Below are 15,843 nucleotides of genomic sequence, written 5' to 3'. Positions count from 1 at the left end.
TACAGAATAGCATAACGTAAATCCCGAACTTCATAGCGTATGGTTTGATGTAAAATTAAATAGCAAAATACGTAGTACTATATTAGAAATCTGTTAGATTAGTATAATATCAATTAATCTGTAAAATTTATTATTTTTTTTCATTATTATTAGCCATATGGTGCAAGGAAGCCTGAGGCTTATGATGCACCAGCCAAAAAAAAATTCCTGAGTTACCCTGAGACAGAGAGAGAGAGAGATTGACAGAAGTAGAAAAGAATCACCAAGAAAGAGAAGAATGATGATATCCAGCTCAGGACCCATTAATCTTATTAAATTTCATTGTTGATTAAACTATACTTAAAGTGAATCATGACCCAGACTAGAGCAGCAAAGCAGCGAGCACAAAGTAACAGTAGTACTGTGGCTCGCAGGAGAACCGAAGGGGGCGATTCTCCAACGCTTCTCCAACTCCTAAAAAAATGTGCAATGTTTGTAGACCTGTCTAGAACAGGCCAAGGAGGATGTCTTTGTGTGTGCTAGGTGCAGAGATTGTGAAGAAATTAGATAATAACTAAGCAGTCTGATGGGTGTCTATAAGAGTTTGAGGTGTAGAGAACATGCCCTCAAAGAAATTAATGAGGGCCCATCGAGCTCTCAGCTGCCTAACTCAATGCCAGAGCTCACTCCTGTGCATTAGGCAACACAGCGGATCTCTCCAAGGTAGAATGTGCTAGTCCCACAGGAAGTAGTTATTGTTGGTGACTCTATTGTAAGGGAGACAGGGACTATATTATTCAAAAAGGATAGATGGAACAGGACCAGGGTATGTCTGCAAGGGGTGAAAGTTGATGACGTTGTAGGGCAGCTATCTTTTAAGGGCACAAAAGGTGATATTTTTGTACATGTTGGAACTAATAACTGATCTCTTACTTATTTGGCAATATGTAAGAGATCTGCAGATTTACTTAACAAGTACAGGTCAATGCTGAAAAAAAGATGTGACATAGGGTTAAATTTGAAAGTGTCTGCAATTCTGCCCAGACATGATAGGGGGGAGTATATGATGACAGTCTTTACAATAAATTCTGGAGAGATTGTGCAAGGCTTACAGGGTAGAATTTTTTTAGCATGATCTCTGCTTGCTAACAGGAGAGACTGCTTCTACAGGGATGGGATACACTTAAATAAAAAGGATGCAAGAATATTTGATGATGCTATCGAGGCAGTGTTAGATGGGTCGGAAAACTGCTAGGCAGGGAATTTCACAGACTAAGAGATTAACAATAACCACAGGCAGAGGCAAAAGTGATTCTTGCACTGCTTCTATTGTAAAGACTAGAGAGCAAGTTACGGGGGATTTCAAGAGCTGTCGGGAGTCATCGTGGAACAAGTAAATACATGGGCTGTGTTAGGGTAACTAAGAGTAAGAACAGGTGCATATATACTTGCATGTACACAAATGCTAGAAGTATAGTAAATCAATTGAATAAATTTGAAGTGCTGATCAAAGCATCAAGAGCAAATATTGTTGGGATATCAGACATTGGTGTCAACAGATGTAAGCAGTGCAGAATTGGAATTTGGGGAGTACAAAGTGGACAGAAAGGATAGACAGGGTAGGAAGGGAGGAGGAGTTAGGCTGTTTGTTAAACACAAAACCTAAGGAAGTGCATCCAGTTGACATGGGTGGACAGTGCAATGTTGAGTCTGTTTTCTGTGACATAAACACTGGGAAAGGGAAAATGAGAGTAAGAGTGTGTTATAGGCCTAATGATTCTTATGAGTACAAAAATTGTGCAGAGAAATACAGTAGGCTAGTAAATCAGAATGTCATGCAATGGGGGATTTTTACTTTTCAGATATTGACTGGAACTTGTGGGTTGGTCACTCACATGCTAGCAAGACTTTTGGGGATTTATTGGAGGATTGTTTTCTACAGCAACATGTTTGAGTGACAACCAGAGGGATTAATACTCTTGATCTGATTATCAGCAGTGATTATTCACAATCAGGTAAAAGAACCACTAGATGATAGTGATCACAGTGTACTGATGGGGGATTTACTTAAAGATGTAACTACCATCTAGGGTAAGGGAAGGGTTTTTGTTTTTTAAAGGTGAGTACAGTGGTCTCAGACAGTTTTTAAATTCAATACAGTGGGATCAACTGGTGATGTTACCAATGGTGAATTCTAAATGCCTTCAGGGACTTAATCTTGGAGGCTACTAGACTTTTCATACCAACTAAGAAATACTGTTCAAGGTTGAGTCCTAAATGAATGTCAGATGAATTAAAGAGGCTCGTGGCAGAGAAGAAAAATGCATGGGATGCATATAAATTATCAGGCGGCACAGAAACCTACAGCAGATATAAGGTAGTCTAATCAAGTCACAAAGGAGGTTAGGCAGGCAAAGCCAGATTACAAGAAATCTTTGGCAAAGGATGCATAGAAAAACAGCCAAGAGTTCTTTACTTATGGAAACTCTAGAAGGAAGAGGATGAATCAGATTGGTCGACTTATCATAGATGGTTCGTTCGACTATTGATGATCCTGCTCAAGCAGCTGATAAACTGAATGAGTATTTTGCATCTATAGTCACACATGAGGAGTTATTCAAGGAGGGGAATGTCAGAAGTTTATCAAACTAACAGGGAACTAAGTGATTTTGTAATAACTGAGAGCAGAGTAGAGGAGAAATTGAAGTTAAAACATAAAAAAAAGGCCCCTGGGGTGGACGGAATCTATCCAGTTATATTGAAGGAGGCAGCAAGGGAAGTTAGCAAACCCTTAGCCATAATTGAGAGCATCCTTAGATTCATGGGAGGTCCCCATGGACTGGAGATGTGTAAATGTGTCCCCAATTCATAAAGGGTGACACAAATAATTATAGACCTGTTAGTTTAACTTCTGTTCAGGGAAAATAATGGAGTCACTGGTTAAAGAGGTGATACAGGATCACCTACATAAGACTGCAGTAATAGTTCAGACACAGCTTGGGTTTGTTAAGGGGAAGTTGTGTCTGACCAGTTTAATTGGATACTGCGATGTGGTCACAAAGGAACTGAATGCAAAAAATAATTTTGATATGATATCATATACTTGGATATCAGGAAAGCTTTTGATACTGTTGCACATGGAAGACTGCTGTACAAATTGGAGCAGTAGGGCATTAAGGGCAAGTTGCTGCAATGGATAAAGGGATGGTTGAGTGGGAGATGGGAGTGGTAATAAACGGGCTGCTCTATGTGGACTGTTATTAGCATTAGCATTAGTAGAGGCATATGATGCAAGAAAGCAAGCTTATTCAGGATCAGCCAAAAAAAAAAAAAAAAAAAAACAACCACTCCCATTTCACCCCTCCGTTCGTTCGAAATACCTGTCCAGTTGAGCTTTAAATTTGTTTAGGCTATCAACTTCAACAACAAGTGATGGAAGTCGGTTCCACCAACCAGCCAAAGGCAAATTTCCGCACATCTATCTGATATCCGTCCTTCCTCAATTTGAATTTATGCCCTCTGAGGTGATTATTCTGAGCAAGATGAAGAATCCCATTGGCATTGAGCATGCTCAAACCATTCAAAGCCTTATACACCTCTATCAGATCACCTCGCCGGTGCCTGGTCTCCAGACTCTGTAATTTGCAAAACTTAAGCCTTTCTTCGTAAGAGCAACCCTTTGTTCCATTCACTAATCTTGTTGCCCTTCTCTGTACCCGTTCCAGCAGCTCTACATCCTTTTTGAAATGAGGCCTCCAGACCTGTATACAGTACTCAAGATGTGGCCTAACCATTGCCTTATACAAGGGAATAATCACCTCCTTATGCCTGCTAGAAAAATTCCTGTATATCATTGACAAGACACCATGAGCTACTCTTGCAGCTCGTCTGCACTGCTCAGAAAACTTCATATCTGCCTGCACAATTACCCCCAGGTCCTTTTCATTCTCCACCACTGTCAGTGTAGTACCGCAGAGTTGATACGTTGCTCTGGGGTTACTGTTTCCCATATGTAGTACTTTACATTTGTCAATGTTAAACTTCATTTGCCACCTCTCAGCCCATTTGTTCAACCTTTCCAGAACCTGTTGCAGCAGCATAGCGTCAGTAGTGTCCTTAACAACCCTGCCAACCTTTGTATCATCTGCAAACTTGGACATTAAACTTGATATCCCATCATCAATATCATTCATAAACACCGAAAACAACAACGGACCCAACACTGAACCCTGAGGAACTCCACTAATAACATTAGTCCACGTTGAGCAGTGTCCATTGATTACCACTCTCTGTCTTCTGCCACTCAACCATCCCCTTATCCATAGCAGCAATTTGCCTCCAATGCCACACTGTTCCAATTTGTGCAGCAGTCTTCCATGTGCAACAGTATCAAAAGCCTTTCTAAGATCCAAATATATAATATCAAAGTTATTCCCTGCATCCAGTTCTTTTGTGACTACATCATAGTATCCAATCAAATTGGTCAGGCAAGACCTGCCCTTAACAAATCCGTGCTGCGTCTGAGCTATAACTGAATTCTTGTCTAGATGATCCTGCAGTGCTTCTTTAACCAGTGCCTCCATTAGTGGAGAACCCCAAGGGTCATTGTTGTTTTGTGTATTTAGCAATGATATAGATGAAGGTATATCAGGCTTAATGTTCAATTTTGCAGATGATATGAAAGTTGGCAGGGTAATTAATGACAGTATGCTACTGCAACAGGATCTAGAAAAGTTTGGCAGATGGGCTGAGAGGTGGGAACTGAAGTTTAACATTGACAAATGCAAAGTACTGTATATGGGTAGCAGTAACCCAATAGAAAAGTATGGTACTATTCTCAGGGAGGTGGAGAATGAAAAGATGTGGGGGTAATTATGCACTCAGAAACGAAGTTCTCTGAGCAGTGCAGACGGGCTGCCAGAGCAGGTCATGGAGTTTTGTCAATGATCTTTGGGAATTTTGCTAGCAGAGACAAGGAGGTGATTATCTCTTTGTATAAGGCAATGGTCAGGCCACTCCTTGAGTACTGCACACAAGTCTGGAGGCCTCATTTATTTACAAAGGATGTAGAGTTGCTAGAACAAGTACAGAGAAGGGCAACAAGACTGGTGAGAGGAACAATTGGTTGCACTTACGACAAAAGGCTTAAGTTCTGCAAGTTGCAGCATCTGGAGACTAGGCACCTACGTGGTGATCTGAATATAAGGCCTTGAATGGTTTGGCAGGCTCAATGCTGACAGGATAGTTCCGCTTGCCGAGACTAAGAACCCGATGGGGCCTAGATTCAAATTGAGGAAAGACAGTTGTAGAACAGATGTGCGGAAGCTTGCCTTTAGCCAGCGGGTTATTTGATGGCTGGAACAGACTTCCATTTGTTGTTGTGGAAGTTGTTAGTTTAAATAAATTTAAGGCTAAAGTAGACAAACATTTGGAGTGTCCGGATGAGCAAAATGGATAGTTTTTTTGGCTGATGATTTATAAGCTTGCCTTGCTTTCTTGCATCATATGCCTCAACTAATGCAAATGCTAATTCAGTAGTAAGAAAAGGTGGGGGGGGCATGCTGTATGAAGTGATGAAATATTTGTATATGGCATACACATGGTAAAAATATACCCAGATCCTCGACATAACGTGACCACGAGAATGCCCCCCCCCCACAGAATACACAGACTAATTAGATTAACTAGAGCCACAGGTGGAGATGAAAATGATTCCTATATTGCTTCTTCTGGAACCTGCAGAAAGCACGGAAAGCAGGGTGTCATGGATTTGACGCACTACTGTAGACCATCATGAAACAAGTAAATAGATGGGTTGTGTTAGGATAACTAAGAGTAAAAATAGGTGCATGTACTGTTTACTAATGCTAGCGCATTGTAAATAAATTTGATGAATTTCAAGTACTGATCAAGTTATCAAATGCAGACATTTTAGGGTTTCATGGTGTCAGAGATATAAGGGAGCACAATGTATATAGAAAGGATAGATAGGACAGAAGGGTAGGGGGGGTTATATTCCTAGTTAAGAAGTATATTAAATCTAAGGCAGTGCAACCTGTTGAGATGGGTGGCTAGTGCAATGTTGTGTCACTTTGGTGTGGCATAAACACTGGGAGAACAAAAATGAGAGTAGGAGTGTGTTATAAGCTTAATGACTGTGATGAGTATAACTAACAGCTATACACAGAAATAGAGTAGGCTAGTAAATCAAAAACTGCCTTATGGTGGGGGATTTTAACTTTCCACATATTTACAGGAAGTTTGGGTTGGTCACACACTTGAGCAAGACTTATGGATTTATTGAATGAGTGTTTTCTACAGCAGCATGTTAGAGAAGCGACACGATAAAGCAATATTCTTTATCTGATTATCAGCAGCAATTCTTCATGCATTAATCTGCAGGTAAAAGACCCAATGAGTGAAAATGATCACGGTGTACTGATGTTGAATTTACTTAAACAGATAACTACTGTCAAGAATAAAGGGAAAGTCTTTAGCTTTCATATGTGTGTATACAGTGGTCATAGATAGTTTTTTCAATTCTACACAGTGGGACCAACAGCAAATTCTAAATGGAAAGCATTCAGGGAAGTAATCATAGAAGCTACTAGGCTTTTCACACCAAATAAGAAACACTGTTTAAGGGTTAGACCTAAATGGATGTCAGATGAACTGATAAGACTTATGGCAGAGAAGAAAAATACAGCAGAATCCGGATAAGAAATTCTTGCACAAGATGTTTTCCCCTGTACTAGGTCTGGTTTCTTAAGTCCCAATTTCAACTCTATATATTGTAATGTATTATATTCCCACATAAGAAGTTTCCCACATAAAAAGTTAGTGATAAAGAATACAGTGTATTACAATAATGACGTTTTCCCACTTAATGTTTTTTAAATATAGAAATTCTTTTATATCTATATTTATTTCTTCACACGTCGATCACATGAAGGGTTTGCCGCTAAGTTCTCATGGTTTTGAATTACCCATATTTGTCGGCTTATAAGACGCACTTTTTTCCCTTATAAATACCTTAAAAAATTACCCTGCATCTTAGAAGCCAAAAATGGCAATACAGCACATGCGCAAAACCGAGAGTTAACGTATAGTACTTAATGGATAGTTAACTACTATATGTTAATTTGGTTTTTAGTAATTACCAGACTGTTGTTGGAGTAACAAGTGAATTCCAGTTATACATGTAAGCCTTAATCAATGGTCGACTACTACTTAAAAATAAGTTCAGAGCACGTAGGACTGAAAACATCACACAACTGGCTGAAATGATGATCACACATTTAGCAGTAATTCCAGGTGGCTTAACTTCACAGTTACAGCCATTAGATGTCAGAATCAATAAACCATTCAAGAATAGCATGTGGGAGCAATGGGATAAATGGATGATAGAGGAACCATGATACGACGCCTACGAGAAGGATGAAACGTCCATCAATAGCACAAGTGTGTGAATGGGTGAAGTCATGGCATATTAAGACTGAAATTGTGGTCAAGTTCTTTAAAAAATGTGGTATAAGTAATGCAATAGATGGCATTGAAGATCATTTATTAGTGAAGAGGATGATGATAACAATGATGTTGAGGATGATGATCAAGTCAGTAATTGTGACCTTTTAAGGTACATTGAAAGCTGAACTTATAATACTGTACTTGATTTATTTCTGTAGATTACCATTATTTTTGGTAATTCTTTAAAGAATAACTGTATTTTTGTCTATCTACCATATTGGCTCAAATTATTCATTCCTACTTTGCAGTTTTATTTTAACTCTATACAAATATTAATTATTATTTTTACTAATTATAATTTTCTAATTTGGAAGGATGAACTCCAAAGGAATGAAAAGAAGGGCTTTGACATTACAAGAAAAACTTGATGTTATAAAAATGGTGGAATCAAATCCCACTTGAAGACGGGTCGAGTTGGCAAAAAAAAATAAAAAAAAATAAAAATAAAATGGCAGTTTGTACAGTAAATGGAATTATGTCACGAAAAGAAGTGTTGAATTCAAATACCCTTAATGTTTCATGTAAAGTTAAAAGGAGATGAACTGAAAAATAAGGAGATGTGAAGAAGGCATTAGTAGTTTGGTTCAAGCAGATATCTGCTGCAAATGTATGTTCCAGTTAATGGCAATTTGTTGAGAAAGAAAGGCATCAAAATTGCTGATAGGGTTGGAGTGGATTTCATGCCTTCCAATGGGTGGATCAATAGATTTTATTTGCGAAGTAATTTGCAAAGAATCTTCTAGTATGAATATGTTAGAAGTTGATGAGTGGAGAAAAAGGAAACCACGTTTTGACAAACAATAAAGAAAGTGTGATATTTTTAATGTTGATGAATTAGGACTCTTTTATAACCTATATCCTAATAAGAATTATGCATTCAAAGGACAGAATTTCCATAGTGGTAAACTGAGTAAGGAGAGAGTTACAGTGCTAGTGGTGGCTAATATGGATGGCTCAGAGAAACTATCATTGCTTGTGATCAGAAAACCTAAGAAACCACACTGTTTCAAAAATGTGAAAACACTTCCATGTAAATGAGAACAACAAAACAGCATGGATGACCTGTGCTCTTTTTGATGAGTATTTAAGAGCTCTAGATTCAAAGATGGCAGGAGAGAATAGAAAAAATTATTTGTTGATAACTGCCCTGCTCGTCTGAAAAACAATGACCACTTAAACAATGTCCATGTGGAGTTCTTCCCTGGGGGATTCCACATCAGTTGTGCAACCCAGTGGATTAGGGAGTAATCAAAATTTTAAATATGCATTTTCATAAGTACCTTGTACATAAATTGCTTATCCTTGTAAAACTGAATGGAAAAACCGAAAATTTCAGAATTTCTTTGTTAAACGCAATGCATTATTTAGAATGCATCATGGGATACACCAAGCCCTACTCTTATAATTAATTCCTTCAAAAAGGCTGGATTCTATAATGATACAAAAGAAACCGTTGATAGTGTTGAAAGTGATGAGCAGGAAGGGATTCCTTTTGGTGAATGGGATTTCTTACAGATTAGTTTGGGATTTGCAGAATGATTTATGTTGATGTAGACAATAATATTATTGCATGTGAATTGCAAAGTATTGAAGATATTTGCAATGAAGATCAAAACATGACTGATAGTGAGTCTGAACAAGAAGATGAGCCTGCTGTACCAATATTCCGAGATGCAGTGGTTGACTTCTCTACACTGCAGCAGTTCATTCATAGCCCGACGTTCCTGAGTCAGTGCTGAAATGTGTTAGAGAAATTGATTTATTCTGTATGAAGCTTTCCCCAAAACATTTGAAGCAGTCTTCTCTGGATAGCTACTTGAAAAAATTAAATATATATATATTTTTTTTTTAACTACTTGTAATTATTGTAATTGATTATCATTCTCATTGCATCCTTCTTATAATTTTTAAATATTATTAAATCTTGACTAATAAATATTGTTTTGCATTAAATGATAATTTTTATTCTTGATAGTTTTCCTACAATTCACATGTATGTGTATCTTTTCATTTTTATTTGTGTAGTCAATATTTTATACCCTTACGTCATTTTCCCTTGTAAGAAGTTCTAAACCTCCAGTCCCTTGGAAAACTTATCCAGGTTTTACTGTATATGGGATGCATATAAAGTATTAGGTGATACATAGGCCTATGGTTATTAATGATTATTAATGGACACTGCCTTTTGTGGATTAATAGTATTAGTGGAATTCCCAGGTTTCAGTGCTAGGCCCATTGTTGTTTTCAGTATTTATTAATGATACTGATAAAGTCATATCAAGCTTAATGTCTACACTTGCATATGATATGAAGGTTGGCAGGGTAGTAAATGACAGTAAGGGCTAGAATAAAGTCACAAAGGAGGTTAGGAAAGCTAAGGCAGATTATGAAAAGTCTCTGTCTAAGAATGCAAAGAAAAGCAACAAAGACTTCTTTGCTTATATTAATAGTGGAAGAAAGGGAAGTTTGTCTTGTACACACTGGTCCCCCTTGAAGCTGATAGTCTAACTGTTGATAAATCCTGCTCCGATTGCTGACAAACTTAACATGTATTTTTCACTACATTCACACACGAAGAATTCTTTAGAGAAGGGGATGCCAGAAGTTTAACTCTAAGGAGCTAAATGATATTGTGACAACTAAGAAGAAAGTCGAAGATAAATTGTTGAAGCAAAGCATAAAAAAAGGGCACATGGGATGGATAAGATCTATCCAATTATATTAAAGGCAGCAGCAAAGGAGGTAAGCAAACCTTCAGCCCATAATTATGAGAGTGGCTTTGAACTCCGGGGAGGTCCTTGTGGACTGGAAATGTGCAGATGTATCTCCAATTCACAAGGGTGGGGGATCAAAATGTGACACGAGTAATTATAGACCTATTAGCTTAATTTATGTTGCAGGAAAAATAATTTAGTCACTGGTTAAAAGGTAATACAGAACCATCTAGACAGGAATGTAGTTATACTTCATCCGCAGCATGGATTTGTTATAGGGTAATCTCATCTGACCAATCTGACTGGATACGATGATGCAGCAACAAAGGAACTAGATAAAAAAATAAATTTTGAGATCATATACTTGGATTTTAGGAAAGCATTTGATACTGTTGCACATAAAAGACTACAGTATAAATTGGGGCAGTGTAGCATTAAGGGCAAGTTACTGCTATGGATAAAGGGATGGTTGAATGGGAGAAGGCAGTGATTATTAATGGATACTGCCTTTTGTGGACTAATAGTATTAGTGGAATCCCCAGGTTTCAGTGCTGGGCCCATTGTTGTTTTCAGTATTTATTAATAATACTGATAAAGTCATATCAAGGTTAATGTCTATGTTTGCATATAATATGAAGGTTGGCAGGGTAGTTAATGAGAGTAATCAGGTATGCTACTGCAACAAGATCCAGAAAAATCAGGCAGATGGGCTGAGAAATGGCAGTTGAAGTTTAACACTGACAAATGCAATGTATTATATATGGGTAGCATTAATCCCAGATTAACATACCAACTATGTGGTACTACACTCACTGTAGTGGAAAATTAAAGACCTGTTAGTAATTGTGCAGTCAGATGTGATGTTCTCTAAGCAATGCAGGACAGCTCATGGGGTTTTGTCAATGATATACAGGAACTTTGCTAGCAGGAATAAGGAGGTGATTGTTTCATTATACAAGATAGTGTTCTGGGTCAGGCAGCACTGGGAGTCTGCCTTAACTCTGCATATGTGTCACTGATGTATCATGCAGAGTTAAGAGAGGATGCTGATACATATTGCTGAAATTGTACAGATACTCTGCAGAGGCCAGAGGTGTGTGAATGGTACGAGTTTGTGTAGAGTAGTGCTAGGGTGTTTTGTTCTTCTAGCCTACTAACCATGGAGGCCCCTTGGTAAAACAAGGTTCCTTCCCTCCCCTTTATCCATCCATCACCACAAGGAGGTTTGCCAGTTAGTAGGGCTGTGATCTTTGGCTGAGATTCCTGATGAAAGCCTGAGGAGGCATATATTCAAATTGAGGACGGCTCGTTGCAGGATAGATGTGTCGCGGTTTGTCTTCAGTCAGTGGGTGATTGATTGTTGGAATGAAATTCCATCTTTTATTGTGGAGGTGGATAGTTTTAATAAATTCAGGAAAGAACTACACAAATTACTGGAGGAGATGGGCAGGTGATGTGGGAAGTTTTTTTTTTTTTTGCTGATGCTTTATAAGCTTGCTTTCTTGCATCATATGCCACTACTGATACTAACACTAAATTCAGTGGCCAGCTGGATAGTTACCTATGTGAGGAGAGAAGCACGTAATTAGTCTATTTTCTTATATACTTTTTTTTATATATTTTTTCTTTTATTTTTATTTATTTATTTTATTATTAATTTTTTGGCTGGTGCAGCAGGAGCCTGTAGCTTCCTTTGCATTATATGGCTAATATGAATACTATTCTTATTGCATAAAATATTTTCTGCTTCCAACAAGTCACCAATAATATCTACTGCTGTGGGATCAGTACAAGATGCTGCTTGTGATCTTTCCATGCAGCCAGTTGTATGTAAGTAGGTTCTAACATTAAGGCGTAAAGCTTAGTGTTTCTGTGTCCACTGATTTATCTCCTTCCAGGGTAACCACCCTTTCTTCAAGCACTCAAGTTTGTCTCTACATGTAGCATACATAAAGGCATCTCCCATGGAATTATTTTCAGCTACAGTTAGTCTGTAGCTGGGAGGGCCACTCCCAGCTACAGTGCAGTGTAACTACTTTTTTTTCCCTCCTTGAGTGAAGACTGTTCCAGATTATGGCAGCACTGCTACCTATACTTTACATACATACAAACATAGCACACAGCCTTATCGCATATAAGGACCTATTTCAGAAGAGAATAACCCCCACCCCGAGCCATGGATTGTTTTGTTTGTTTGTTTTTGTTATTTGGTTTTTAGGAGCATTAGCAACTAAGGCCATATTGCTCCGGGAATATGCGGTGGTCATTCCCTGACCTTTCCGCATCTTCCGTATTTGGTGGTGACGGGCCCCGAGCCATGGCATCCTCACTGCTCATGCTTTGCTGCTCAAGTCTGAAACATAATTTCGCTACTACAGTAGCAGTATGTGATATGCTAGTACAATAATAACAGCAATAATACTACACTTGTTCAAGCTATTTTGGTAATATATGAATAAGTTATGTAAAATTTATAAAACACCACAATATTAATTATGCATCTCCAGAATCACATAAAAATAAAATATTCAATAATCTTTTTTTTTTGTGTATGAATCAAGTTACCTAATTTCCTGTTCTAATGAAACAGTTACATCTTAATTTTAAAATGAATTTCAAATTACCAGTCATCACTTCCCAGACTAGTAGTGCTTAAGGACCAAAAAATCTTAAAAGAAGGGGTAACGAATTCGGATATACTTTAATAAGCCATAGTCAGTAAGGTGCTAATGAAATATTAGTCTTAATAAAGAGAGCTGCACATCCTGTTGCAGTACAAAATATAATCAAAAATGCTATGGATTTTGCAATTAATTGTTACTGGATCTATACATTTGGAGCCAGGTGCTAATTAATTTTTTTAAAGAGAAAAGTTTAAAAAATTAATTTATTACAAGACTGCGACTACAATATCGGAAAATCGATTCCACCCCTCCTGGTTGTGAGACATAAAATGATCAGGCGCTGATAGAGCACCCCCATCCAAAGATCCGTCAGGATGGGAGCTGCAACTGATACCCCCTTCCCCGTTAGAGTCAGTTGCTATATTTATGCAACTCCGCGGGGGGTTCTAGGTATGAGGCCTTACGGTTGCACCGCTGCAGGAAAGTAACTTCGGAGTTTTTGAACTGTTAATACACACAAAAAGTGAGTGCATATACATAAGTCATTTATATTATACCTGCATAGTGTTTTCTGGTTGTTCTTAAACCACGACTTAAGCTGTCTGACACATAAGAATGGTTATTCATATGTTCAGCTTTGCTTAAGAGTTATTATAGCATCACTTAAAATGATTTTATGTACATAATGAGCAATTCCTTACCTTGTGTTCTGTATCTGAAAACACTTGCGCATCAACATTCGTAATTATAAGGGATGTCGGTAAATCTGACGTATCCGAAAGCTCTCCTGTAATGTCAACATTATCATCGGAATAATCAATAGTATTTTCGTCTTCCATCACTTTTGAAATGTTGCTAAATACTTTCATGCTTTAGAGTATTAATGAATTTCGAAATTTTTACGGTAAACCTATATATCCACCTTAAGAAGTCTCTCTCAACGTTTCAACAGACCGAAACATCGCCATTTTTAAAGTTAGGGACAACGCACTCTATCGGCGATGAAGGGATTTGTACATACTGCATCGCTTGCTGTCATCATTAGATTATTAATGTTACTTTTGGAGCAAAAAAATAAATAAATGGTGAGTAGGATAAATTGGGGGACAAACTAAGAATGAAACGGGTTTTGAAGTGATTTCCTTTTTCTCCATATGCCACTTGTGACGAGTGCAATACTATTGGCGTATATCACGTGTTTAGTAAAACCAGCAATTTTTTTATTAAGATTATAAAATTAAGTTGATAACATAACTGTATTATCCAAATTCATGAAGATAGTTATAGAATGGCATGTTTGTTTATTATCTGTTTTTGTTTCGATTTGTTTATTATTATTAAAACTGATAATAGGCCACTTCCGGTTATAAACAATAATGTAAACAATAAATACATTTTATATATTATTATTATTATTAGCCATATGGTGCAAGGAAGCCTGAGGCTTTTTCTGCACCAGCCAAAAACAAATTTCTCAGTTACTCTGTGTGTGTATGTGTGAGAGAGAAAAAGAGAACAAGAGTCAGAAGTAGAAGGGAATCACCAAGAAAGAGAAGAATGATGATATCCAGCTCAGGACCCTGGGTGTGCCAAGCCCATACTCACCAGATGTTAGCCTCTGGGATTAATATATGCCACAGAAGTATTTATTTCTGAGATATTGAACAGTAATCATAAATTACAAAAAGTGTAAAATGCCTTTTTTTTTTTTTTTTTTTTGTTCAAGTTTATTTCATAAAAATATAACTGTAAAACAGCCTTTAGACAGTACAAAACATAGGCACTGACACTAATAGTAGTGTCCTACCACATGGAACATACCAGTTAGTTGTAAATAGCCAGTGTGGCAGAGTACATATTAGCAACATCAGTGTATCGGTTAATTGAGTTTCGAGATATCTACCTTATTGTTTACATTTCAGCATTTTTAAATAAGCTTATATAGGAGACACCACAAATATGTTTACTTTACTGAATTTACTGATATGATTTTAATTTATAGAGAGGTTCTTAAGAATTCTATAACTTCTTTTCATAAATATGCTGAAAAATTTCCAACTGGATGAGTATCAAATTGTAAAATATTTTCTGCTGTGGAGAGACTACTTGGACAGAGGGATATACTGAAACCATTATGAGTAAAGGTAGAGGAAGATTTCAAAATATTGCAAATGTCGAAGAGCATGCACTTTGTGCTATTGCACATCTCCTACCACAAGTACCAGAAAGTTGCCAGATTGCATAAATATGTCATCAGCAAACATATGGAGGACATGTGATGAGGCTTGTGGAAGAGAAGAAGAATGTGTGAGACACAAATTATCAAGCAATACAGAGATAAGCTAGTCTGCAATCAAGTTGCAAATGAGATTAGGTAGGCTAAGGCAAATTACAAGAAGAATGCAAAGATAAACAGCAAAGACTTCATTACTTATGTTAAGTAATGAAGAAGGAAGGAGATGAATCAAATTGATTATTATTATTATTAGTCATATGGTGCAAGGAAGACTGAGACTTATGTTGCACCAGCCAAAAAAAATTTTTTCTGAATTACCAAGAGAGAGAGAGAGAGAATCGCCAAGAAAAAGGGTGATGATATCCAGCTCAGGACCCTGGGTGTGCCAAGCCCATACTCACCAGATGTGAGCCCCTGATCCACCAGATGTGAATGGTTTAACTGTTCATGAGTCTGCTCAGGTTGCTGACAGACTGAATTGGAATTTTTTTGCGATGGGAATGCCAGAAGTATATCAAATTCTAACAGAAAGCTGAATGATTTTGTGATAGCTAAGAGGGAAGCAGAAGGAAAAATCGTTGAAGCCAAACATAAAAATGGCACCCGAGGTTAATGGTATCAATCCAGTTATATTAAGGGAGGCAGAAGTAAGCAAACCTTTAGCCATCATTATGAGAGCACTGATAGAGAGCGGGCGCCTCCGTAGCCAGGTGGGAAGGAGCAGCAGTGCGTAGCACACGCTTCTTGATTAGACCGGGGTTCG

The 15,843-nt window shown here is 37.6% G+C and overlaps 1 protein-coding gene across 1 annotated transcript in view; it reads right to left on the bottom strand.

Moving 5' to 3' along the window:
* The window catches only part of sra (RRM_RCAN_like domain containing protein Sra), an 88,711-nt gene extending 74,903 nt beyond the window's left edge, over nt 1-13,808 (bottom strand). Inside the window, exon 1 of the mRNA XM_090379372.1 lies at nt 13,546-13,808. Within this exon, the coding sequence (XP_090235498.1) occupies nt 13,546-13,713 (168 nt within the window). The 5' untranslated portion in view covers nt 13,714-13,808. The remainder of the gene's footprint in view (nt 1-13,545) is intronic.
* Between the last annotated feature and the right edge of the window lie 2,035 nt (nt 13,809-15,843).

Source organism: Mastigoproctus giganteus, chromosome 8 (assembly GCF_048544385.1).
Source record: "Mastigoproctus giganteus isolate SK-2022 chromosome 8, ASM4854438v1, whole genome shotgun sequence".
NCBI lineage: Eukaryota > Metazoa > Arthropoda > Arachnida > Uropygi > Thelyphonidae > Mastigoproctus > Mastigoproctus giganteus.
This window is presented reverse-complemented; position numbering and strand designations above follow the sequence as displayed.